At 50.4% G+C, this 27,658-nt stretch overlaps 1 protein-coding gene across 21 annotated transcripts in view; it reads right to left on the bottom strand.

The window, feature by feature from the left end:
- The window catches only part of TCF4 (transcription factor 4), a 189,771-nt gene that overhangs the window by 6,219 nt on the left and 155,894 nt on the right, over nucleotides 1-27,658 (bottom strand). For 14 of the 21 annotated variants that reach the window (XM_065657689.1, XM_065657693.1, XM_065657702.1 and 11 more), the window contains 6 exons: nucleotides 27,439-27,572; nucleotides 24,149-24,281; nucleotides 18,257-18,324; nucleotides 16,898-16,976; nucleotides 14,475-14,551; nucleotides 12,370-12,573 (listed from right to left, as the gene is read on the bottom strand). In XM_065657689.1, the coding sequence (XP_065513761.1) occupies nucleotides 12,370-12,573; nucleotides 14,475-14,551; nucleotides 16,898-16,976; nucleotides 18,257-18,324; nucleotides 24,149-24,281; nucleotides 27,439-27,572 (695 nt within the window). The remainder of the gene's footprint in view (nucleotides 1-12,369; nucleotides 12,574-14,474; nucleotides 14,552-16,897; nucleotides 16,977-18,256; nucleotides 18,325-24,148; nucleotides 24,282-27,438; nucleotides 27,573-27,658) is intronic. The other 7 variants (XM_065657691.1, XM_065657694.1, XM_065657709.1 and 4 more) reach the window with 4 other exon arrangements.

The following is a 27,658-nucleotide window of genomic DNA, read 5'->3' as shown; positions in this document are numbered from 1 at the left end:
ACTGTGCACACCTTGCACAGCCGTACTGTGCACACCGTGTATGCCATGCACATCTGTACGGCACACACCGTACACACCTTGCACAGCCGTATCATGCGCACCATGCACAACTGTACCACGCATACCATGCATGCCATGCACAGCCATACCGTGCATGCTGCGCGCATTGCGCACAGCCACACTGCGCACGCTGTGTACAGTTGTATCGCACGCACCATGCACACTGTGCACAGTGCGCACAGCTGTACCATGCACACCGTGCACAGCTGTACTGCACACACCGTGCACGCCATGCACAGCCGTACCGTGCACACTGTGCACGCCGCGCACAGTTGTATCACATAAACCACGCACACTGTGCACAGCCGCACTGCGGACACCACAGACAGTTGTACCACATAAACTACGCACACCGCGCACAGCCGCACCACACACACCGCGTCCAGCTGTGCCATGCGCACCGTACACCTGCACAGCTGCACCACACACACCACGTACAGCCGTACTGTGCACGCCGTGTGCAGCCGTACCGCGCACGCCGCGCAGGAGGACACGGCGCCACACGCCTGGTGACAAAGCCGGCAGAGCAGCTCAGGCAGGTAAAACGTCAAATCGTCTCCCAGGGTGCCGGCGCCGAGCGCGCCGAGTCCTGCCCATCTGTCTTCTATCATGTCCGCCAACAGAGCTGACAATTATCTTAATGCCCATATGCTTAATTGTGAGCTTCTCAATTCCCCCATTGCCGTCGGAAATCCTGCAGGAATTTCAACTTGGCATTCCACTTGCATTTGGGGGGATCGGATTCGCAGCCCTGCCATTTTTTCCCCCGGAATGCCAGCTAAGCCTCTGACAGCGGGAGCCCCCCAAACGTCACAACGTGTCACCTGCCTTTCCAAAAAACGAGAAGCCTCGTCCAAATTAGCGCTCGCTGTATTTCATTAACCACCCGGCCCCAAACCCGAAGGGGCGCTATCCCTGCCAGCGCCGTGACTCCGCGTGATACAGCAGTGAAGGGTTTATTAAACACTTGGAAACGCATCGTTCTCCCCTCGCCGCGGCTCAGGGTCGCTCCTTCGTTAAATAAAGGAGACCGTCGAGAGAAGCAAAGCATCCAAAGAGCAAAACTGTCAGGACTTGCAGGAGGATTTAATATAAAAGCACCCGGAGCGGTAACAGCGGCGCTGCCTTGTGCTCAGAGCTGCAGAGGTAAGGACAGACGTCCAGAGGGACGGACAGACAGAACATCCCTGCACGCTCCAGTGAACGGGGTGAGAAACCCGCCAGAGCACTGGAAATCGCTCTCTAGTCTCAAAAAAGTAAGTACTCAGGCAGATAAAAAGATGGAGGGATGTTTCTAATCAGACTTACAAGATAATATAGGATAATTGTTAACAGCAAGTCGAGACCGCAGCCAGAAAGATAAAAGGGAATCCTGCCAAGGGGAACTTGAGAAAATCTTTTACTACGAGACAAAATGCAAATAACTGAAAGCAAGTGCAAAATAGCAGAGACAAAAACCCTCTCCTTGTTGAGACGTTTTAATTTTGAAAACATGAGATACTAAGAAAAGACTGGAAGGAGCATTATTTGGTTTTAAGAAAGCATCAGATGTTACGGGGCGTTTAACGCTCAGCAGTTGCGCTCCCGGAAATCTCAATGGAGAAAACGCAATAAAATCCTGAGGACATCTTTAGAGGAGAAAAAGGCTTTTTTCCCCCCACACCTATGAAAGAAAATAGGCTGTTCTCCTCCATCCCCAGCAATGCCCAGCTCGGCTGGACGCGACCATTCTTCTGCGATAATCGACAGCTAGCAGTTTGGAGGATTTTTAAATCGACGTGTTGAATGCAAATAAAACACGCCATAAAGTCACCACCGTTTTACCGCTGACATACCGATATAAAGTTTTCTTTGTATTTTTAAACTTGGTTCCAATAAAAAAAAGATTTCCTGACATGTCTTCTCCTGTAGGTTCTCCAGAGATCTGGCAGGTAACCATCTATGTCACATCTCACAAGTGAGCGATAGTAACTATCAATTCTTCTCTCCTCTTTCGCAACCCACCCTGCGATCGGTCTTGCTTGGTGAGATTTGCAGCTTTTTCTCCTGCCAACCGGCAAACTCCAGGCTTGTTTAGCGAGCAAGCCCAACCGATGGCCACCCCTACGTGAAAAAAGACCATTTCTCACCCCTGCGACTGACGTGAGCTCGTTTTCCCCCGTGTCCAGATGGGATGGTGTATTTTCCGAGACGCACAAAGACTTTGACTCCAACTCCGGCTACAAACACCTGAACGTATCTACAGGAAAAGATCAAACCCAGCCAGGCCAAGCGGCCCCACGAGCAGAGGACTATGAGGGCTGATTCCTGCCACTGCATCTCCCCTGCCCACGGGATGCTCTGTCCTGCGTGAATACCCAAAAAACCACTTTTACAACAAACTTCGGGCCTCGGACGTCCCCTAAAATGGGCTGGCCATTTCCTGCTCTCTTTAAGCAGCGTTTTCTTTCCTCCTTTAAACATTTAAACGTTTCCACCCAAGCACCAGCAGCCCGGCACCTTCTCAAGAGCATCACCACGTGCCAAACGTGGCTGAGACCCATCGTCTGCCAGGGGACGCGACTTATTTCAATAAAGCCCGTCCTATACGAGGCGTTAGATGCTGCATTTTCTGCATCCCCCTCCCTCGGCAGCCAGCGGAGCCGCTGGTTTGTCTGCTATACAAACAACAGCTCTGGCCCGAGGTGGAGCGAAGATACGAATCGTTCCCCTCAGCCGGGGAGTGGAGATGAGAAATAATACTTATCTTTAGGGAATCAAACTCACTTTGAAGTTCTATTAATATTTTATTTAGTTCCATCTCTTTAAACGGTCTCCTAGTGCGGCGCTCAGCAGATTGGAGTAAAAAAAAAACCCAACCCGACAAAGAACAAATCCTAAAATGTGCACGGGAGGTGTGAGCGGGCTCTGATGTGCAAATCTCTGCCTCCCATTCCGCTCGCAGTCGCCGTCTTGGGCACACGCAGGTACCGAGCACACTCAGGTGTGAAGCACAGTCCGCTTGATATTCCAGCCCAAGGGAAAAACCCACGAGAAGCCCCAGCCCGCTGGTTTTGTGGCTATTCAAGTTAAAAAAGGCTTCTGGAAGATTAATAAGTAGCGGTACAGAGAAGGCTGGGTTGGAAATCAGAGCAAGGAGGATGAGCATTCCGCGGACCCTGCAGGGCGGGAGGCTGCACGTACCGGGCTGGCGGACACGGCACGAAAACCTGGCCAGACGGTGCCTGAATCCGCACTTGCGTTAGTCTTTTATGGCATTTAAAATTTTCAGTGGCTGCAAGAAGGCTACATCTTGTCTTCTCTCACCTTTGCGTTTTCGTTTTTCTAGATGGTGACAGGTATCAGTGCCAACGTCGGGTTTTTCTGGTTATGCAAGCGTGTGTGTATCCCAGATTACCTGCGCTATCTATCCATTCATCAGGGATGGGAAGCCGCTTTAAAAAAAATATGTGGGAATTAATTCCTGAATACTCAGCATTCCATGATGGAGATGTTTTCCTGTACTACCACAGATAAAGAACACGATGCTGGAAAAAATTTCACGGTTTCATCCTCATCCTACAAAGTGCACTTTTTAAAAAAAAAACCCAAAAAACTATTGTGCTGTGTCTAAGGTGCTGGTTTCATCGATGGTGTCTCCGACTTGTACGTCCCAACGGCACCTGCCAGCCTGTATTTTGCTTGGAATTGCCTCAGATTCCGTGTGTCGTGTATATGACAACGGAAACTTTATCCTCCGGAGCAAGGAAACCCCCTTCCTTCCTGCCCCAGAAGTGAATCCTGAGCAGTCAGAAATGGCCCTAGAGACATTTCTTTTATTGCTCACAGATGGGCATTTGAAGTTCGGGCACGGGAAGGAGCAGCCACGAGCTGTAAAAAATAAAGTTTGGAGCGCTGCACCCCTTTCCTTACAGTTAACCCTTCTCGTGCCGAGAGGTGACTTTCATACGATTCGCTGTCGAAATACGAAAGAAAAACTATCGCCTCCAGCCTGGATCATGGCTTTGAGCCCCGCTTAGGAAGAGATTATTCCTAACTTGCCGATACCACGAACAAACGCAACGAGCAACACGCTTTGTCCTTCTAAAACCCCATGACCTTGTGTTATCCACTTAGATAAATAAAAACACGCGGCGGGCAAGTTGTAAGGTGATGCATGTTAACATGTGTTCAATATTGTCAAAATTTATAAGTCTGACAGAAAGCAGATTTGTGCAAAGCCCTTATAAACCTCTAGCGCTATATTAAAAAGGGAACAGCGCAGGGCACTCCGACACAAATGGTCTCTCACTGTATGTGTGTATTATTGGTCCAAATTATTCACTCTTATTTAACTGCACCAAAGTCTTTCATCTCCATGCTATACAATAATAGTTTCCATATGACCGGTGGCTCAGCTATAAATAAGATCAAAAGAAAAAGAAAGGATTTAATAAAAAAAAAAAAAAAGACGACATTAAGAGTGGCATTAAATCAGGAAAAAAGCGAAGTTCACATTTTTTTCTACAGCAAAAAGTAGTGCTGAGTAGCGAGCAGCTCGCCAAATCTCTTATGAAAGGGCTGCTCGCGAGCCAGTTGTGTGCAAAAGCCATTGAAACGGAGCCGAAAGTGGCAAAGCCGGGCTTTGCCGTTCTAAGGAGGGGGAAGATGATGCCGAAGGAAAAAAAAAGCGCAAGTGCCACGTCTCCACGCGAGGCCGGGGCGCCCCGAGGCCACTGGAGCCACCCCCCGAGCACTAATTCACCCCCAGGGCTCCCCCACTTTCCCACCGCGGGAGATAATTAAAGTATTTTAAGGGAAACCAACCGGTTGCGACCTATTCTGAAGAGATGTGGTTGCCACGGCTGTTGGAGTGAAGTCACTGCAATAATCCCTGCGATTTCTTTCCAACAGAGATGATTATTCATTGAAGTATTGGCTAAATCCGGAGATATAAAGGGTCCTAAAGTGCAGGATTAGGAATATTAACTCTTCTTCACCAAACGGCTGGGGAGGGAGGGGAGGAAATGATGCTGTGAGCAAGTCCGCATGCCTGGATGCTTGATTTTGGTACCCAGCCCAGAGCATCCTCATCCTCGCTGCTGCCTTCATCCTAAGCATCCTCACCCTGGCTGCTGCCTTCATCCTGAGCATCCTCACCCTCGCTGCTGCCTTCCTCCAGAGCATCTTCACCCTCGCTGCTGCCTTCCTCCCGAGCATCTTCATCCTTGCTGCTGCCTTCATCCCGAGCATCCTCACCCTGGCTGCTGCCTTCATCCCAAGCATCCTCACCCTGGCTGCTGCCTTCATCTCGAGCATCCTCATCCTCGCTGCTGCCTTCATCCCGAGCATCCTCACTCTGGCTGCTGCCTTCATCCCGGGCATCCTCACCCTGGCTGCTGCCTTCATCCCGAGCATCCTCACCCTCGCTGCTGCCTTCATCCCGAGCATCCTCATCCTGGCTGCTGCCTTCATCCTAAGCATCCTCGCCCTGGCTGCTGCCTTCATCCCGAGCATCCTCACCCTGGCTGCTGCCTTCATCCCGAGCATCCTCACCCTCGCTGCTGCCTTCATCCCGAGCATCCTCACCCTCGCTGCTGCCTTCATCCTGAGCATCCTCACCCTGGCTGCTGCCTTCATCCCGGGCATCCTCACCCTGGCTGCTGCCTTCATCCCGAGCATCCTCATCCTCGCTGCTGCCTTCCTCCCCAGCACCCGCCCTGCTCCACTCCTCCAGTTCACCACATTGTACCAAAAAGCAGTTTAAGGAGCAGGCGGCTGTACCCACCGCCCGCTTGGCCACATGGAGCCCAAACCCGGGAAACCAAATACCACGGGTTTAACCACAGCCCTAATTAGCTGGTTTAGTAATGAATGGGGCCATTGTGCGAGGACAACGCTTTCCAGAAAAGGTGGCGTTTAAATAGTGGTCAGTGGTTTCTCTCCCGGTCAAAATGAAGTTTATAGCTCCGAAATAATTTAAAAATATGATAGTGGCTGTAATTGCGCAGCATTAGGAATGTCAACCAATTAGGCAGAAAACGGTGCTATATAAAAACCTTGCACTGGTGCCTGTTCTGCCAGACTTCATTCCAGTAAGGTCATTCTGTCCAGTTTTTTTTAATCTATATTATACCTGCTAAGTAAAAAACACAGATGAGCAAAACCAAACCACAGATGCAGCAGCTACAACTGTGCTAAAACTTTTGAATAGAAAAGACAGTGCAACAAAACAGCAAAAGCCAAATTTTGTCTTTTAAATAACGCCAAGCCGCTTGTACTTTTTGTTTATGTACGGGTGACATAACCGAATTACTTCATGAGCTGCTACTTTAATTCCTACGAGTGGAAAATTCCGTAAGTTAATTTAATGTGGATGTAAGAAAGCCAGCAACACACGCGAACAGGCTCCCGTCCTGCGGGCCCTCGTGTGAAGCGTGCGGGCCGGCGCTGGGCTGCCCAGCACCATCTTAGAAATAATACAGCCCAGTTTGTGGGTTTCGACGATTTTAATCAACGCCTTCGTGCGCTGCCACAAAACAAACGTGTCTTCTAAGGCGGAAACGTTCTGAGCAGCCTGACACAACCACCACGCCATGCTCGTTTCTGAGCCGCTTCTGCCTCTTTCCAGAAGTTTCTTTGTGGGTGCTGGGGTGGTTTGGTGCCAGCTTTACGAGCCCACCTCCCTGTTCATGACCTTGTCTGCAGTCCCGCAAACGCTGGTGCACGTGCTTAACTTCGACGTCATGACCCGTCCCCGGGGGACGGCTCGTGGTCGTGAAGTCGAGCACACGTGTGTTTGTGCAAGCCGGGTCTCCACGGGGTGGGAAACCCGAACCTCCCCTGCCCCACGAGCCCCAAACCCCCACAAAGGGACCAGCTTTGGGCCAGCAGCTGCTGCATCCCGGGTTTGATTCTAAGTTGGGATTCGATGATTTGTGGCTGGGGCGCAAACTGGGGGATGCTGGGGGTCCCAGTGCCTCCCCTCCAGCCTGCGAGGGCTTTTTCCCCCGAGCTCCTGTACCGGAGAGCTGGGATTTAGGAAATATCCTCATTTTGAGCCTTTCCTGCTGCCCTTCTCCCGACTGCAGCCCTGCAGGAGAGCTCCGCCGGCTTTCCAGCACTGGACCAGTTGGCTGCGAAACCGGGACTGGACACGCCGGTATTTGTAAGTGGGGGGAATTAATGTGTTCGCTTATGGCACCGGGGAAGGCAGGAGCAGGCAGGGTGCAGGCAGGAGCGGGCAGGGTGCAGGCAGGGTGCAGGCAGGAGCAGGCAGGGTGCAGGCAGGAACAGTCAGGGTGCAGGCAGGAGCAGGCAGGGTGCAGGCAGAAGCACGGGCAGGAGCAGTCAGGGTGCAGTCAGGGTGCAGGCAGGAGCAGGCAGGGTGCAGGCAGGAGCACGGGCAGGAGCAGTCAGGGTGCAGTCAGGGTGCAGGCAGGAGCACGCAGGGTGCAGGCAGGAGCACAGGCAGGAGCAGTCAGGGTGCAGTCAGGGTGCAGGCAGGAGCAGGCAGGGTGCAGGCAGGAGCACAGGCAGGAGCGGGCAGGAGCACAGGCAGGAGTAGGCAGGGTGCAGGCAGGAGCACCAGCAGGGGCGCGGGCAGGAGCAGGCAGGGTGCAGGCAGGAGCAGGCAGGGTGCAGGCAGGAGCACTGGCAGGAGCACAGGCAGGAGCAGGCAGGGTGCAGGCAGGAGCACGGGCAGGGGCACAGGCAGGAGCAGGCAGGGTGCAGGCAGGAGCACGGGCAGGGGCACAGGCAGGAGCAGGCAGGGTGCAGGCAGGAGCACGGGCAGGAGCGGGCAGGGTGCCGGCAGGGTGCAGGCAGGAGCACCGGCAGGGGCGCGGGCAGGAGCAGGCAGGGTGCAGGCAGGAGCAGGCAGGGTGCAGGCAGGAGCACGGGCAGGAGCGGTCAGGGTGCAGGCAGGGTGCAGGCAGGAGCACGGGCAGGAGCGGTCAGGGTGCAGGCAGGGTGCAGGCAGGGTGCAGGCAGGAGCACCGGCAGGGGCACCGGCAGGAGCAGGCAGGGTGCAGGCAGGAGCACCGGCAGGGGCACCGGCAGGAGCAGGCAGGGTGCAGGCAGGAGCACCGGCAGGGGCACAGGCAGGAGCAGGCAGGGTGCAGGCAGGAGCACGGGCAGGAGCGGTCAGGGTGCCGGCAGGGTGCAGGCAGGGTGCGGGCAGGAGCACCGGCAGGGGTGCAGGCAGGAGCAGGCAGGGTGCAGGCAGGAGCACCGGCAGGGGCACAGGCAGGAGCAGGCAGGGTGCGCGGCGGGCACAGCCGCTCTCTACAAGTTTCCGGCCCGTACCTCCCACTGCTACTTTATTTACTGCAGCTGGCCGGCCTTTTATAGCCTGTTTCATGTATTAAAATCCAAATGTGGAAAACATTACCAGTATCCTCCTTGATTTTTTCTTTTTTTTTTTTTAAATTCTCCCCCCCCTTCAACTTCCTTTTCAGCGTGGAATGTATCAAATGGTCAAAGGCTAACTTCAGCCTGACTCGACTCACAAACTATTTCCTTTGTTCTGATGTTTTCCCTTCAAAATTCAGACCAGTTTTCCAAAAGAAACGACCGGGCCCGACTCTTTGCGCCCAAGCGGCGGTTGCAGACAGTGAGTAATGCTGCAGACTCGGGGTTTTCAGAGAAACGGCCTCGTTTTGTTCGCAGCAAAGCCCCCGAATGCCGCTCAGCCACCTTGCCCTGACCGAACACTTCTTTAGCAAAGTCCAAACAAAACCGGTCAGACCCCATCGCTCGACATTCCTCCTGAGAAAACAAGCCTCTACGCATCCCTAAAAACGCGAAGGAATTGTTAGACGCGTGATACTGGCATTGCTCATTGTTGCTGCTTTTGGTTGTTTAAATCTAACCTCACCTACATCTGGTATTGAAGCGAGGAGCACATATTTATGGAACAAACCGTCTCTGAAGCGATGCCCTGGGTGCGTGTTGCATCAGTTTAACATATGCAAAGCGAACAAAGCTAGAAAAATTAAACTCTTTTCTCTTGATTGAGAGCAGATATGCAGAAACAGTTGTAAGTCACAGATCTGGCTTTTAATAAAGCCAGATTTCTTCATTAAAAGAAGTATTGTTTAAACACTGGGGGAAAAAATAGCTTTGTACAAACGAAAATCTTAGATTATATGCATCCCAAGTGTATTTAACATATTACCTGAGGCCAAGCTAAATTACAATCTAGACTTCCCTTTTGTGAATTCTCAGCAACTGCCACAGAGAGCAAAACAATGTCTGGTTCATGCTAATTTTATTGGGGAAGGGGAGAGGAGATGGATTTAACGGAGCTGCTGAAAAAGCACCTTTTTACCTCTCGGAGCCTTTCACCAGACCATTTTCAGTTAACGCTTTGCGTTTCTTTTTGAATCCGCAAATGGCGCAGGCCAAGTCACGGCTTTTAATGCTATTTTACCCACGACAGAGTCACTTTTCGGTAACATCTAATTTAACGAGGAGCAGAGCCTGTCGCAAAGCTGCCCCGAGGAAAAAAAAAAAAAATACACAAAAACCTCCTTATTTTCCTTTCTCAGGTGCTGAATTTCAACCGCTGATGTTACATGTTAACAACCTGAAGTAACAGGAATTATGGGCAAATATTGAGCTTAGGGCACTGTACGCAGCCAAGTTTAAGGGGAGAACTGTCTGGTCAAGGGGAGCTGGGTAAGGACACCTGAAAATCAACCTTTTTCATGCTGGGGGAAGCAGGCGGCAGCTGGCACGTTTTAATAATGGCAAATCTGGGCCGTGAAAGCTCTGGATGACGGTCGGGCTTGGGTTAGACACAAACCGCCGGCTAGAGATGGAGAATTCTGAGGGTCGCGGTCCCCAGCATCACGCGAGGCTCGGGACGGCCCTGCTGAATAAAGCCCCGCGCTCCGAAACGCTGGGCGCTCATTATTTTATAATCACCTCAGCCACTGTCACGACAGGCCCAGCATCCCCAGCAAGCAGTGGGCTGGGGGACGTGGTAATTATCAAATAATTGGCCACCAGAAGAAGCTCCTTCCTTCCCTGAGCAGTCGCCTCACACTTGGGCATCAAAGTTTTCCTTTCTTTTTCTTCTTCTTCTTCCCTTGCCAAAAAAGAAAAAGGAGGAATCCCGTCTGAATCCTGTCAAATAAAACTCTACATGTTTGCATTTTCCATATGATGTCTAATCCTATTTGGAATGCTTCTGAACATTTGGCCTTGATTACATCTTGGAGCAATGAATTTCACAGGTCATTGTGTGTTGAATAAAAAGTATTTCTTTTCGTCAGGTTCACTGAATGTCCCCTTGTTCTTTAATTATAAGGCAGGATGAATAGGAGAGCTAGATTTACCTTCTCTATGCTGCCCATTATGCTATGTACCTCTATTATGTCTCCTCTTATTCATCTCCTTTCTAAACAAAATCACCGCAATCTGTTCAACCTCCCTTCACACGAAAATCCTGCCACGCTTGCAATCGTTCCTGCTGTTCGTCCCCAAACTCCTCCTCATTCCACTACACTTCTTTGAGACAGGAAAACCAAACCACAAGACAGGGAAGGCACACGCACATGTATGTATATGTAATGATATACCCACAGCATGTACCATCACTCCATCACTTTGGGTGTCCTTTCTCATGCGCCTTTTCAATTCAATGGGCTTTTGGTCTTGTTTTTCGGGATTCTTGCACGCCGAGGAGAAATTTCCACCCGGCTCCAGCAGGGGCACGCGCTCTCCTCCCTGGATGTGTATGGTTCGTTGAAATTCTTTCTCCTAATCCGCCCTGCCCTGGCCTTAGCCCGCGGGATGAGCCGGGATCAAGCCTAGTCCTCCCAGCGCCGCGCAGCAGCGACCTGGCCACCGATCTGTCGGGTCCCTTCCTCTTTCCGCGTATTTTCCCCTCGTCTTAATTAACCTAAATAGCCCCAGCCATCTGCAAATACTGCCAGATAACCCCTCGTTCCCTCCCTCCGTTCCACGTGTGAGCAAGCGACTCTGTTTCTGGAAGGAAATTTGAAGTATAAAACCGACTGCCTGTGAACCCTGTTGAAGATTGCGCTGATCTAGTTCAGCTCTGCGTGTGCACAACTTCGCCGCTTCCTAATCGAGAATCGCTGCTCCTCGGCTCCTGCAGAACCCTTGTTTTTCATCGACTTCTGCTTTAAGATTTCTGTAGACTCACGTGCATTACGTAAGACAGTTTTCCTTATTATTTTTCTGACATTAAAAAACATTGAAGAGACACGCTGTTCCTTTGCAACGGCAAAATATTCCCTTTGCAAAGTGCAAGACATCTGTCCGGGAGACCTAAGTGGCGCATGAAGAGCAAATGACAGACCTAATGCCACGGGCTTTTGTGGCACGTCACCCAGGCAGGCAGCAGTGACAGACCAGGGACGCGGGGACACGAGCAGGAGCTTGTGAGCCCGAGGAGGCTCAGCAAAGCCCGGCTTTGTGCACCGCTTAGTTCACGCTGCGGAAGGGTCATGTAATCCCGAGTGAAACCCAGCCCACAGCGAGCTCACCCAGCTCTAACTGACCTACCTTCTCCCTCCGACTTTAAGCACGTGTTTAAAACGAGGACAGGATTCGCTACCGTTCCTTAAACCTCCAGCCCTGCATGCCAAAGCTGAGCCTTACAGTAAAAATGCACCCAGCTTCCCAAGCCAGAGGTGCGTCCCGAGTAAAACGCCAACGCTGGCGAAATCATTTTGAAAGCAAAGAGGGAAAAGCCTTTCAGGACGCCTCGGCCAAGCCAAGCTCCGTTAGCAAGGACGGTTAACGAGCAGCTCGGCACCAGCGACACCAACCACGGCAGCTGCGCTGAGGGCACAGCTGGGGACGAATGGAAATGGGGACACTTGTTGGTATCTGATGTGCGTACACACATTCCATAGCATCACTTTGGTTGGAAAAGACCCTCAAGATCGAGTCCAGACGTTAATCTAACCCTGGCACTGCCCCAGGTCCCTGAGAACCTCATCTCCGTGTATTTTCAACCCCGCCAGGGATGGTGACTCCAGCACTGCCCTGGGCAGCCTGTTCCAATGCCCCACAGCCCTTTGGGGAAGAAATTGTTCCCCAGATCCAACCTCAACCTCCCCTGGCGCAACTTGAGGCCGTTTCCTCTCATACTATTGCTGGTTACTTGGGAGCACAGGTCAACCCCTCCACGCTCCGACCCTTCAGGCACTTGCAAGAAGGTCTCCGCTTAGCCTCCTGTTCTCCAGAGCCGCCCCACAGCTCGCACGCACACCCCGCACAGAAGAAAAGCAACGCTCTCTCCACAGAGACGCACGCCCCGGCACGCGACGCCTCTGAGAAGCCAGGACTCACCATGAGCGAGTGCCGGTTGGCGGAGAGCAGGCCGGTGCCGTAGCCGGAGCCCAGCCCGGCCATGGCTCCGTTGTGCGAGGGCCCTATCAAGCCGTGCATGTCGGCGTGGCCGCCGGGCATGGCGGTGGCGGGGCCCACGGCGTGGTTGCGCAGGACGTGGATGGCGTCGTCCAGCCGCTCCAGGCGGTCCTCGATCCGGCTCTGCTGTGGGGGGCGAGACACGAAGCGGGAAGAGCATCAGCAGGCGCCGCGCACCGGGCGCTGCCCCGGCGTGCGTGGGACGGCACGGACAGCCCGTCCTCCCTTCTCAACCCCTTGCTGTTTATTTTCGGTGGTTTGGGCCTTTTTTTTTTTTGGTTTTCTGTCTATTTCTTTTTTTTTTTTTTTGCTTCCCTCAGGCAATGTTTAGAGTAGCGTTGCGGGGAAGGAGAGAGCATGGTTAACACGAGTACAGCTTTGATTTTCATGGGCAAAACAGGTTCAATGATTCCTCATGAACATAATCATTACAGTACATATGTTGCCCTCTGTGTCTTTGAAAAGTTTTAGTGATACTTAGAAAAAAAAATAATAATAAAAAAATAAAAAAGAAGTAGAAGTAAAGAAACAAATATACCTTTGATCATAATCAATCTCGGACCGGGATTTTCCTCCCCCCGTCTAATCCCAGGATCACACACAAAGACAAACTACCAGGTGCTCCAGTCCCTCTGCGCTGGTTGTATTTGTTCCCTACAGATATGCAGCCCGAAATCACTTTGTATGGCAGGTAGAAGCAGCCACGAACACTCCTCCCCGCCGGGGCGGTTCGGGCCGGTGAGCGACGTGGCCGGGAGCGGCAGCGGCGCCGGCGCCGCGGTGCCAGCGGGGTCCCCACAACCCAGGGCCTTCCAGAACCCCGACCGAGCCTCTGGCTCCCAACGCCAAAGCCCAAACCAGCCCCCGCGCCGCGCTGCCGGCAGGGCGAGGATGAGCCGTGACGGGCTAGCGGGAAGCGCGACTCGAGGCTTCGCCTGCCCGTCGCACAGGAGGGAGCGTGCCTGCGTGTCCCGCGCTGGGAACAACCCGTGTGCGGACCTGGGAACCTGAACTCTTTGCTCTTTAATAAAATACAAAAGGGAGAAACTCAAAAGGACAGTCCTGAAGCACTGGGGAACCTGAGCTGCAAAAATGATTAGGCGTAGCTGATGGAGCTCTTCAGCACATCTCTTAACCAACCCATTGCTCTCCAAACACTAAAATATCTAAAAAAATGCCCAGAAGACAGATAGCCTAGAAAATATCGCAGTCAATCATGAGAAACATTTCTGTATCAGGGCAGAAAAAACGGTCCATGCCAATTCCTGTCTCGGGCAAACCGCTAACGAAGCCAACAGGACTGCGGTATGGCCCGCACCATGGGCTTAAATGCTGCCCTCTCGGGAATTAGCCGATTGCTGTTTTCTTAAGGAAGCTTTTAAGCTCTAGCGCTATTTATTTTACACCCAACAATACGTCAGGCATCCCACGCCCATCAGTGAAACCACCTAGGCTTCCAGCTGAGACCAACGACCAAGCGAGAAGAGCGAGACGGAGGACACGGGCCTTTGTACAGTTCTCTGTCCTACCGTGCTTTGGGTCAGCTCCGGCTCTTACTTATCCTTCCATTAAGGAAGGTAACGAGTCTTACCGACACCTCTTCTCTGCCACGCGAGCATTCAGGACCAGCTTGGCCTGGTAAGCTCAGCTTGCTGGTGTTTCCCAGGGAGAGACGAGCCCGATGGGCCAAGCCCATGCAACGTCCCGCATGACAGCCCCCCGGCTTTCTGCTCCCCTTTTCTCCTCAACCACCTGCTCAGCCTCCCCCTTTTTTGTGGTCTTCGTTCCCCTTTCAGTAGCTGCAACGCAACATCCCCTGTCGAATGGGAGCCCCTGGCCAGCAGCACCCCGAGCCGCGTCACGTATCTACAGAGCACCCATGAGACAAACCGAGAGGTGGGGAAATCAAGCCCGAGGGCGTAAGTGGTCACTAACGAAATGAAAACCTGTGTGAGAAGAATGGATGAGAAATGGAAAGAACAGCAAGTAAAATACTGAGGCAGAGGAGGTCACTAATCAAAACATACCAAAGAGTGTAAGGGACCTTCATAATTGGGAGATGATGACGCTTGACCTCCATTTCTAGACCAAACAGCTGTGCCTGCTAATAGTAAAATCGGAATTACCATTAGAACTATGCAAACAAAAATGGCTTTCAAACTTTTTGGACAGTTTTGTAGACACGTAAATGCCGTATTCCAGATAGACTATAGAGCAGACATATGGAGAACTTCCAAAATACACACGGATGAAAAAAAATTTTTTAAAAAAAGGTATTTTGTAGCGAAGCACGTAGATGCAGGCCACAAAGCTCCCCCGCGCTGCTCCTCTGCATAGAGGGCTGCATTCATTCGGCAGCTCCGGGAGGAGGAAACGCGGCGGTGGTGGACGGAGGAGCCACAGACAACACGCTCCACGCCACCCATTACCTCATCCCACCGGCAAACTCACAAAATCTTAAAAAAAAAAAAAAAAATTTAAAAAAATTAAAAAAAAAAAAAAAAAATCGCGAGTAAAAGCACCGCACACGACATTCCCGTACAGGCCGATAAGGTTTGCGCTCTCTTTGGGCAGAGGGTTCGGTCTGACCCAAAACCTCCTGGTTTGTATCCGCTGCTCTAATTCTGCTCCTGTTGCTGCAGGGAGAAAAGGGCTCCTGCTCCCCGGCAGCAGAGATTTGCCCTTGAAAAAGAGGCAAAGCAAACACGGAGAAAAGATGGGCTTTTTTGAAAGTATTTTCCCAACAGCTTTTATATATATATATATATATAGATAGCGCAACGCTTAGATAATTTATAACGCTCTTTTGAATGAGTGATCTCCAGAACGATCTCGAAAAACGGGGGTTAAGAATTCGAGATGGCAATATTAGGATTTTAATCTTACTGTCTACACTGAGTGGCGTTTGCTTGGACTGAGACAGGCCAGGGTGGAACTCATGGCAATTTGGTTTTAGGTTCTCACGGTTAAGATTTTGTTTTCTCATAAAAGTCAAAATCATGTCAGTTCTAATTAAAACTTAAATCTTCCCTTTTCTGGTCCCCATGGAGCTTTGAGTTGAGGTTTTGCTACAGCACTGAGCCGCAATCTTTACTTTTGAAATAGTTTTTAACTTGATATCCTTGAGGGAAAGTGTCTCGCACGCTGAACACTTTCAGCTCTTATTTAAATGCACTTACACTCCTCATTTTTATTTATTTTGACGCTGGGTTCTCCCTATTTACCCCCAGAGGCTGCAGAAAGCCAGACAGCCCAAACTGAAAGGGGATTTTTCCGTTTGGCTCGGCCCCTTCCATCGGGAAGCCCCTTGCGAGGAGAAACGCAGCCCCAGTGCTGCGGGTGCTAAACCTCGGGCGCGATTTTGGGCAAAATAAGGGCAAAAAGTCACTTTTGGAGTCGTGGGACGCCCCTCCGAGCTCTGACAGGCCAGGCGGTCGCTCGGTCCCCTGCTAGGGGTGGCTCTGTGGGGACGCTTGCTGCGTGTCACCCCGACGTGACGTGTTCCACCGGTGCGACAGAGGTACACGCGGTGTCCCCCACCTCCTCCTGGGCCTCGCACGAGCCTCTCTCATCCCTCCTCCCAAAAGGGTCGTCACTCCAGGCCTGCGTCTCCGCGGCCGGGGCACCGTTGTGCAGGACGAGGAGCGCCGGAGCTCCTTCCACCTCCGTCCCGCCACTCAGGGCCCACGGACAACGAGGGACGGATCCCAGCTCTTGCCGGCGCTGCCCTGCGGGAATTGGGCGGCCTCGGCTGCCTTTTAGGATTCCTGGCGAGGTTAACAGGATCCAGGGCTCACGCAAAGAGCAGCCCGGGGTCTTTGGTTCCCTGCGATACGGACCTTGTCTCAAGAGGCCTTCTCCAAGGTTCGGCGTGTGCCGCGTGGGAGGAGAAGCCTAACGCTCCAGCTGAAAGCTCTCAAGGTCTAAGAAATCTGAATTATATTCAGGTAAACATTTAAAACCCCTGATGCTCATGAGAACTACCCTGGGCCTCTGGGTCGTTTCAGTGTAGGCTGCTATTAGGAAAGTGGGTTTAGTTAAAACGCGCAATTATTGCAAACCAAGTACAAAATCGACTGGATTCACAGGGGCTCGGTGTGTCCGGAGACGGATTCTCTGGATCAAACAGGCTTTTGCTGCAGCCCCGGGAACGTCCAAGGAGATGTGGGGCTGCCGCGAGGGCTCGGATGTCCCCGCACGGGGACGATCTGTGCCCAGGGGCACCGCAGCGAGCCACAAACACGGACACGTAAACCCCGCTGCTCTGCTGGGAACGCCTGAGAGCTGCGCGGACCTTCTCTCCACGCGGGAAACCAAAGGTGGAGGACACGTCTCTGCGGGGACCGGCGGGCTGCGCATCGCACGCCCGGCACCGCAGGAGCTCGCTTTGGCACCTCCTACCAAAAAATACCCTGAAACGTTCAGTAAAATAGAATCGTAACAACAATACCTGAGAGAGAAGGGGGAGAACCAACAGGAGTTGAAGGATTTGATGAAAAGCTGTTGTTGGTGTGATCTGGAGAATAGATCTTTAAAAGATGATACAGAATTAATCTAAAGCCATCACAAACTGATGCAGAAAGAAATATGGAATTCTTATGCATTCAGTTCATTTAAATGAAAGCAGGACAGGTTAAAAAGCCTCTTATTCAAATATTAATATTTTTATAAAGACAAAACTGTATTAGACGCAGGAAGCTAGACAACAGACCCCTTTTGATGGGAACAGACACTAGCCAATTAAGCGATGGTTTCTGATCGTCACATGGATCTGCTACGGTAGATACACACATTTTCATTGCATAGACTGCTTTGTAAACGAGCGTCATTGAATGAGGCCTTAAAGCACGCCTGAAAATTGCTTTTTTGGTTGTTATGCTGAAATCCCTTAACGGCCAAAATAAAGCGAAGGGAGCAGAGCAGGCGAAACCCCGGCACGGCGGGCAATCCGCAGCAGCAAACCCAACTACTCGTCCGCTGCTCCGGCGAGGAAGCCCCGCGTGCCCCGTGCCGGGGCCGGTGCCACCGCCCGCGCCGGCCCCGCTCGTGCCATTTGTCAGGGCACCACTTCAAAGTGGATTCTGTACTGTATCGGTTCTTTCAGGCAAACTGGAGTCGGACTTTTCGTCTTTTTTTTTTTTTTTTTTTTTTTTTTTCAATGAAGCATCGAAGCACGTGCAAAAAAAAATAGATATATGAACTCTCATGAGAACTCAATGGAACCCACTCTGCCCAGAAAATAACTCTAGTGGTCCTTATTAAAAGTCAGCCCGTGCCAACTGGTACCGCGGCAATAGCTGGGGCACGGTGGGTTTTTGTCCCGCTCGGAGCTGGAAAACCGCCGTGCCCCAGCCACCCAGGTAAGAGGTGGTAACTGCTGACTTTAACGGCAACCACAGGGACTGAATAGGTGGAAACTGCCACGAAAAAGAGAAAATCTAACGGCAAATTCCAAAGGAATCCCATTTGCGGATGGCTGGGGAGCGCAGAAGTCGTCCTGCCCTTCTGTTCGGCCCTCCCACGCCCGAGGGAACGGTGGGACAGACTGACGGACACGGCTCCCCGGCACCCAGGCAAGGCTTCCCCTCTTCCCGGCTCTATTCTACCACTAAATTAAGTCTAAAACTTTTTAAACACCACTTTGCGCTGATCGTTCAACGTTTCAGTCGGCAGTGACTCCACGCGGGTGACCTCTGGGACCAGATCTCTCCCGTTTTGCTGTTCATCTTCAACTCCAAGCATCCAATTCTGATTAAATTTCACACTTTCAAAACGGCAAACGTGTATTCCAAAGTAAATATTTCCTTACAGAGGCGAGTGCTTTCCCCAGCGCATCACCAGTCTGCGAGCTGCCTGCCGCCCCGCTTCCTCTGTTTGCTGAAAAAACAAAAGACTCCATGTAAAATCAGACAGTAAGACATCGTCGACTTCTATTCCTGGTCCACCTACTCATAATTTAATTGCGTTTTAATGCTAATTACATTAAATTAATCTTTAATTGCCATTAATTTGTTTGCTAAGGTAGATATCAAACACATTCACGCTCCGTTTTTGCAGATAAAATACAAACTTGACATGCTGGGTTTTTGTTTTTTAAATATATGGCATATTTGATAGTACTTGGCCAAACGGATTTACTTTCTCTGAACGAAAGGCTTCTAATGGTAGAAGATGCTCAAAGGTATGGAAACCAGGTGAGTCGGAGCTCCTGCCTCTCCTGCTCCGTCCACCGAACTTGTGCTCTGGGATGTGCAAATCCACTCTAAGCACCTATATATCAAAGGGCAATATTTCACATACAAAACGTATTTCGTGTTCTCCTCATTTACTCGCTGACCCTGGTCCTTTGTATACTCTCCACTGCGTGTTTTAAAGACGTTATTAAATTCCGTATGGACTTTTCGAAAATGTTGCTTTTGACTTCACTTGAACATTTCATGAGTATTTAATGAAATGATTTTTTATACCTCTAAGGTGACGGGGCTTGCACCTTTTACATAAGAAATTTAGGGCAAGAAAACTCATGGTGTAACAGGGCACCAGCGTCTCACGCTCCGGTGACGGGATTGCAAACTCCTCCGTTACAGGAGAAACTGAAGGAAAGAAAAACGAGGGCGAAACATCCCACCAGTTTCAGCATCTGTTTGTCCATTTCTGAACTAAAGTCGCAGCTTTGCCTGCGCGCTGCCCGTGATCAACATTTCTGCTTTCACCCGCAAAGGTCCCTAAGGCCAGAAGATGCTCCAAAGCTGGGGCCGTCCCACGGGAAACGGAGTCGGGGACCAAACTGCCCGTGTTTGTACCACGACGGACAAGCGCAGGCACTTTTTTGGTCATTAATAAGTAATATTAAAAAGCCTCCTCTGAGTTTCACCCCAGTATTATTCAGTTAAACATTCAGGGCATGGGAAGGAACACGTGATGTCAGCTCGGTTTGAAATTAGGCATCGAGATGTATAAAGAAAGATATATAAAGCAATGTGAAGACAGATAGAAGAGGCGGAGTCATCTAGAGATGCAGCTTATCAGGGCAATTTAATGTTGTAAATCACAACCTAAAGCTTTGTGACTTGAATAATACCAGGCAGATGTCCAGAAATGCAGTTACTTCGCTCTAAAGTGAACTGTGAATCTCAATGTAAATCATGCATTGTTTTTTCCTTTTTCTAAGTGACTCTAACTGCATTATTCTAAAATTAAGTCCTCCATTTGTCTGTCTGAAGGCTGGTTTCTCCTAATGAGATGAACTGGACGAGTCCTGCGGGAGAAGCAAACGCAGGGACCAGTCCTGCTCTTAGAAACCCGACAGCGCCGCGTCCTTGTATTAGTTACCGCTAAGAACAAAGGAATTCTTCAGATACACTGAATATGAAGCTCCTCCTGAAAGCCTCTGAAGTCAAATTCGTGTGGTAAGCCTGGAAAACATCCAGGGAGAGCCTCAAGAATGGGCAGCGGTGGGGAAAGATCCCTTTTGCAGAGAAGCAGCATCACGGGGAAAGGGATGCTTGGAAGATGCAGCAGAACTTTGTAACGGGAGGTTCTAACCGCGCCATTAGCCACTGCTCTCCCCATATAAAAAACGACACCCACCCGTTAAAGCAAACAAACAAAAAGGGTTTTTTCCACTCGTGTCCAGTCAGATGGGGAAATTCGTTGCTTTAAGGTAAGCAAAGACCAAATATACAAAGAGATTTAAGAGGAACGGGACAAATTCGTGGAGAACATCCATCGGCAGCAAAAATGGGCAAAGGAAGGTAAATACAGCACCTTCTGCATGAAAGACCAAGATAAACGCAAGTGGACAGGGATCTCCTGAAAGTGCCCGTGTCCCAAAAAGAGCTCAGATTACTTACATTCAGCTAACTTTTTAAACGTATGTTTTTCTTTCTTGTATCACCAACCATTCTAGAGGTGAACTATGACCTGCTTTACCTGCCATTCTGGTAACGTAAGGGACATGACTGAAATCTGTACGTGACTTCAGAAAACTTTGTCTTTGAAGAACGAACACAAAACCAGCATCTGAAGAAGAAACACAGTAAGGAACGTCTGCTGCAGGAGCCCAAGGAGTTTTAATGGCTTAAAAGCCATTATTAAAAGCTTTTTCAAGCCCATCAAGAAATAGGCGCAATGAGGGAGAGCTGGTAGTAACAGGAGAATTCAAGGAAAAAAAGGGTAATAGAAGAAACGCTAAAGAGATTATTTTCATCTGCCTTGCCATGGGAGAGATGATATTTTACAAGGGATTAGTCAGAAAAATTGGCTCCAGTGTCAATGTAAAGGCTTTAAAATCAGTCAATACAAAGAAAAATAAAGAGCCAAATGAAGCTTCTAAGAGCTCTCAAGAAACTCAAACAAAAACTTGTTTAACTTCTAACTGCAGTGTAAAACTGGCTGCTTAGACCAACCTACTGCTGAAGTAAAGGCGGCAGAAAAATTTAAAACCCGATACTGAAAACACAAGGAAAGATTAACAAAGAGCGATATCCCTGTGGATAAATCCACCCCATTGCACAACCAACACTGCTTTTCTGGAGGCAAGCATGTCTGGCAAATCTAAATTAATTCAAAACCATGCTGAGCACATGGATGCAGGTGATTCCGTAAAGAGAACAGATTCGCACCCTCAGCTTTCACCAAAGCCACCTCCCAAAGGCTCTTAAAGACAAGGAACTATCTCCAGACAGCAGGAAGTGAGGATATTCTCGCAGATTAAGGAATTATTAGGAGAGAGATCACCAGAGCAGGAATTAACGGTTAGCTTTGCAAGGGAGGAGAGTTCCCAGGAAGACAGGAGCGTTGCACAGAGGAGCTTTTGGTCTGAACGAGGACAGATGTTTCCAAGCTCTTACGCAAAACACTCAACAACGCAGTGCAAGGAACACGGTGAAACTCCTCCAAATGTGCAAGGGCACGCTTTAGCCAAGACACTTCTGCGTCGGGCTTTAATTCGACGAAGTGGAAAGGTTTCAATTAATTAATCAATGACGGACAAAGGTTTGACGCAAGAGCAAGGGAACACTTGAGGAAACTTCCAGGAAAAGAAATGAGAGCAGGTGAGGTCCATCTCCACGGAGCAGATGGCTGCACGGACAACAGGTCCACAAAGAGGCGAAGAGCCGGGCAGGGATGCCCTGGAGCTGCGGACATGGGCAGGATCACACTCGGCCACCCAACGCTGGAGAAGGCAGCGCTCCAGGGACACGGAGCATCGGCAAAGTTTTGGCAGGGCGCAGAAGCCAAAGATAACTTGGGAGCGGGGTTTTAAAACGGGACTGGAAATTACAGCACCAAACCCATCGCTTTTACTGGGGAGATATTTCCCCACTCATAAGACAATTAATATGCTGAAGACATCGTGAAAGACTGCGACCTTTTGATGGATTGATTGTAACTCTGTTGAAGAGCATGTTTATTGTTATAGCTCATCTCCTCAAACTTTCTCAGCGTGTTTCTGCGAAGAACAATTCTGCACTGGAAAGCAAAGGGACAGAATGATGAAGTGCAGCCTTTTCACATCCTTCTGCTGGGATTCTGATTGTAAATCTTAAGATTATTGAATAAACTTCCAGGAATCTGTATCTCAGCAAGTATAATTATATCGAGCAAAGCTTCTAGTGTAACCGATTGGCTGGAATTCTCTAATAGAAGGCTCCAGCCTGACTTTTTATAGCTTAAATTCGAGTACAAACTCACGCTGTTCTGATGGAACAGTGCTTTCTGAAACAGCAGACTGGAAATTATGTTCCTATGTAAAGAAGGGTGGAAAAACTTGCACCATCTCGGTATTCACAGCTGATGATCTTCCCAAATTACGAGGAAGTGACATCGCTGGATAAAAGTCATGTTCTTCTTATGCTGCGCGACAGTTCACCACCCTCCTGGAACTGGGAGCGTAACGTTCTTGTAAAATATACAGTGCGGTATTATGTGACTGCTCGGGTAATAAAATTACCGCGAAACCAGTGCCTCGAGGGGAAATGCACATAATGTTTCTCCTGGAAAAGCTGCACGTCACCGCGCATAATGTCACACAAACAGCACGGCATGAGAAGCGAAGGCAGCGAGTGGGATGAACACACGCGTGGGACGGAGCCGGCGGGACAGCTTTATCTCCATCAGCGCTCCCTTACACACCGAACCGCCTCAGACCTTTGAAAATAAAATGCTGACGCTTAGAATAAAACTAACCACGGCCAACGCCAATCCCTGGGAAGGATTTTCTCCCTGCTGCCTTTCGGAGCTGCACGAGCGCCGGGAACGCGGCTCGTCTGCGCGGGGACCGGGATGGGCACAAACAGCTTTCTGGGGCAAATCGGGGAAAGGAGCGTGTGCCCAGACGTCAGGGAGGTTCACTGCTTCAGGGGGAGAACAGGACTTGCGTCGAGATCCAAGAAATGCTTTTGCAGCCCTCCGTTCAGACGTAGCCCACGAGTACTACTTGTTGAACACTGCCAGCTGCTACAACAATTCTGCGTGTTTGTGTCGGTGCTCTTCTGATTCACACTGGGTTTTTTTCAGGGGCCGAATCCAGATGAAAATCTGGATGCTTTTTTCACAGGGGATGTTCGGGCACTTTTCTGGGGCACAGGGCAGGAGTTTGCATCCACGCTCCTACCTGCGTACATCCCTCTGCAAGGTTCTGTGTCCCTAACGGTGACTGTCCGGCTTCTGCACAGCTGTGCAAAGACGGCTGAATTAAACCCGACGCTATTAGACTTCTTTGGAGGGAGAAAGAGATTTTCCTGTGTCACATGCACAGAGGCAGCAACACACTGTAAAGGAAGAACTCTCAATGGAATGGCAAGATTGAGCACAGAAATGCTATCCCGAAATGGGATACATTCTTCTCAGACAGTGACAAATTTAGAAGAGCCTGTATTTAGTTTCTCCTTTGTTCAGAGACCTTGAAAAATATGATGCCCATGCGTTAATGTTTCGACCCACCCTCCATTCTTACTGCATTAGTCCTGCTCGCAGTCATTCAATACAGAATCATGTGTGTAATCCAAAACATGTGTCCAGCGACGTGTTCCCTATTTACCAATTATTTCATTAGCTTTATTTGCTCTTTGAGATACGGGCGAGCAATATTTTTTTATTTCCCGTATTTAAGTACGAAGCGGTATTTGTCAAATATTTAAGTATGGAGAGGTATGCTCTTAATTTCCAGAGTCACTCTCCGCAGCGGCAGAGGCGGCTCTTTCCCCACACGTTTCCACACGTCCCCCACACCACGTGGAAACCCAGCGAAGAACTGAAGGGGATGAACGTCCTGATACAGAAGTATCAGCTCACATGGCGCTGCAGGCAATTAAGTTGCTAAGGACAAGAAAATCAGATTTCAAAACCAGTGGGATCAGGCGCTTCGCTGGCACAATGTCTTCCATACGAACTCCGAGGCAAAGCGCGTTGCTATGATCATATTTAATTCACAAAAAGAAGCAGTAGTAGTAAAATGCCTAAGCAAAGGAGGCGAAGGTCAACTACGATGTATGATAATACTTATTTCCATTAAATATATGCTACCTCTCTGCACCTACTGGGCTGATGAGCCAGTCCTTCTGCACGCCATGATATATCAGCGAATAACCCTCCGCCTTGACCTCAGCTCTCGGCAGCAGCACAGGGCGCCGAGGTGGGTTGGAGGGGAGGGACCGGGAGATTGTGGGGTGGCAGCTGCACCCCGAGCACAACTCACCCATGATGCTGTCCGTCCCGTTGGCAGGGGGTGTGCAAGAAGACGTGCTGTAATGATTTGTGCCACTGCGGTGGAAGGTGGACATCGGAGGAAGACTGGAGTTGATGTCTGCTGAGGAGTGTGATGGGTAGCTCTGCAGCAAGAAGGATTACAAAAGGAAATATGTCAGTTATTGAGAACACGGAGGGCAGCAGGGTGCTCACGTTGCCCCAGCCGTTCTTCACCCAACTGAGAAAGGCAGAATTGCCCTACAACTAAGCAGGGAGCCCATTTTCCTACCCTGAGGAGACTCAGCGTACGCCTCTCTGATACGGATAAATATCCCCAGGGAACGGTGCGTGGCTGATGATGGAACCACCAAAATGTAATGAGAAGAAATTACGGAAGAAAACTGAGGTGATGCATCAAGTAAAGCGTTTTGAGACGGACAGGTACTGGCTGGAGGAGAAGCCTTCCCAGGGAAGCGGCGGAAACCCCACGCTGCTTCTGACGTGCAAACCGAGAGCTGACTACAAGACGTGCAGCCCTGGGTTTACACATCGTGCCGTAAGGAAACACACCGGCGCCCCAGGAGCAAAACTGGAGCCACTTTCCCTCCCGCTGCAGCGCCTGCATGACAGACAAGGGAAAACGCGGTGGATCGGGTCGTCCAGACGCGTGTCTGAGGGACACGCTGAGGACTTCGGTCGCTATATGGCTGGATCAACACGAACCTTCGTTCCTGTGACACAGCACTGCTGTGGTCAAGGTTTGTGCTGAATCCTATCAAGCTGGCTTACGCAGAATCGTGGAATGATTTTGGTTGGAAAAGACCTTTAAGATCATCGAGCCCAACCATTAACCCAACGCTGCCAAGCCCACAACTAAACCCTGTCCCTAAGAACCTCATCTCCGCGTCTTTTAAACACCCCCAGCACATACATTAGTGCTGTTCGTCACTGTTGAATGGTCTTAACGGGTGTAAGACAGTGTGTGCAGACAGGTCCCAGAACGTGCCCAGCTCTTCTCTCCTGCAGAAGAGCTCTGGGTTTTCAAGACTCCCATACGAAGCCTCCTGAGAAGCACGGGTGGCTGGAGATGCACAGCAGGACCTGGCCCAGGAGCTGAAATTACTGCCAGGTCACCTCTGCGCCCCCAAGCTGCCTGAGAACATCCTTCCCGTCATTTAGTTACTTCTTCAGGATTTCTCGTAATGAAGTGCCAAGTAACCCAATACCTGAAGGTTATCTCAAAGAATGTAAACAGCGCAGCCTAAATCTATTTTTCTTACTCATGGAAAAACCACCATCAACTCTGACTGAGGTCTGAATAACATCTCCGGCTTTGACTCATAAACCGCTCCAGGACTCCAACCCCAAACCGAAGTGGCTGCCATGGCAGAACTGAATTCCTGGAGCCGGTCGGAATTCCTGGAGCTGGTCGGAATTCCTGGAGCTGGTCGGAATTCCTGGAGCTGGTCGGAATTCCTCCTGGGATGGAGAAACGAGTAAACGCGGAGCACTCGGGTCAAGGGGCTGCACAGGAGCTCCACGGCCGCTCCACGGCACGTACCGAAGTGCTGGTTTGGGGTCTGCTCATTTCTCAGGAGACATCAAACCACAACTGCCAAACATTTTAGGAAAACACGGGATCTGAATACAGCGCCGTGGAGAACTGTTCTCCGTATTCAACGCATCTACTTCGAAAATCACTGATATGCCTGAGAGAGTAAAAATAACAAAGAGCAGCTTTTCTTACTTTCTTTTTCTATGTGCGTTTTCTCTGCAAGTGACTGACAAGCTCAGGACGTTTGCAGGGAACTGAACTGAAACCGCTCCAACTTTCCTCGCCGAGCTGCCCACAGGCTGCTGGCCGCTCCCTGATGCTCCCGCAGAAACGATGCAGAGTTTATTTCAAGCATCACCCCCTCCCTTCTGCCCCAGTGCCACCTAAAATATAGAAGGCTCTGGCAGTCCTGCCATGCGTAATAAATGACTAATACGAGCATCATCGGCACTGAACACCTGCACCTTGAACCAGTAGCAGCGGTCCTCACCATCTCTGAAATTTAGGGTAAATAGAACAATATCTACACACAAAAACATCTGGAGGCCTTTAGGTGGGATATCCCTACTTATTTTACATTGCAGGAAAAAACCCCTACGTGTTACGAAACCGAGAAATTCAGAACGGAGCTAAACTGAAACGCAAACCCGTTTGCAGGCTCGGCCCGCGACGGCACGCTGCTGCCCTGAGCTGACACCAAAAGCCACCTCGTGCTGACGAATGGCTACCGGTGTAGGTAACGAATGAGATTAAACGGGGTTTTAAAAGTTATGCTCCATTTTTATTAGATATGCTCGTCACTTCAGAGCAACGTTACATTAAGTTTGCTTAGCGCCTTAATTATGCCTTTTATAAGGACATGATTAAGCAGTTTTTGAGGCAATTTCTTTTGCTTTTGACTTCCTATTAATTTTACATAGCAGCGTGCTAACCTCATTAAATAGGAGACTTTAAAGGTTTGGTTTGCAAATTAATTTTCCATCTGCAAGAGTGAGCTTAATTCTTCTCATTCCCCCAAAGATGGTCCTCCAAGACTTCACAGCAGCGGACCCTCAAAACCAGCAGAGGCATAGAATGGAAAAACATGACTTGTAACGTTTCACACATTTTGAGAATTACTTCACTTTAGCCATCTGTTTGTCACGTTACCTACCTCTTACACAAAATAAACCCCAAAATCTGAGTTGATGGAACACAGTGTTATTTCTACACAATCAATTCAGCTGTGATACCAGGAGAACATCCCCTAAGCCGTACTCAGATCAGCCTTAATTCCGATTTTATTCTCTTCCAATACAATAGATGGAATCGGTCCCAGCAGCTTCCTCCTGAGAGAGATCAGGATGTACCGGGAAAAATGAAAAAACCCTCCCTTTTTTAAAGCAAAAAATTGATGCTAGATAGCGATCTATCAGCTCAGCCCAGCGAGGACTCTCAAACTGCAGAGTCCCAGGCGTGGGAGGCTCATTGATGAGCAGAGGGCACAGACACGGGCTCGACCCCCTTTGGCTGGAGGAAAAGTCTGCGGGACAATTTCTTTCGTCCTCTTTTCACTCCCCAGTTGCACTGGGAGAGGTTCTGTCCAGAGGAGCTGAATCCAACCCCCGAGGCAAAGTCAACTCCAACTCGTTCTTGTGGAGTTCGGAACACGCGACGGCGCACGGAGAACGTCTGAGCGGCCCGACCGGAGGAGCAGCCGGTGCCGCGTCCCCCGTGCCGCGTCCCCCCGCGTCCCCGTCCCTTACCAAGCGGTCGTGCGGGTGCAGGCTGCAGTAGCTGCTGGACTGGGGGATGTGGGAGGAGTTGCCCAGCATCCCCCCGTAGCCGGGCTGGTTCATCCCGCTGGAGGAGCTCCACGGGTCGCTGCTGTGGTGGCCATCTGCAACACAGGAGGGGACAGCGTTGCCTGCGGGCCCCGCTAAGCCCAGCCTAAGCGCCCGAGCGGGGCTACGGCGCTTCGGGGTA

This window comes from Caloenas nicobarica, chromosome Z (genome assembly GCF_036013445.1).
Source record: "Caloenas nicobarica isolate bCalNic1 chromosome Z, bCalNic1.hap1, whole genome shotgun sequence".
NCBI classification, from domain to species: Eukaryota; Metazoa; Chordata; class Aves; order Columbiformes; family Columbidae; genus Caloenas; species Caloenas nicobarica.
The sequence above is the reverse complement of the archived record's forward strand: the minus strand, read 5'-3'. Positions and strand labels throughout refer to the sequence as shown.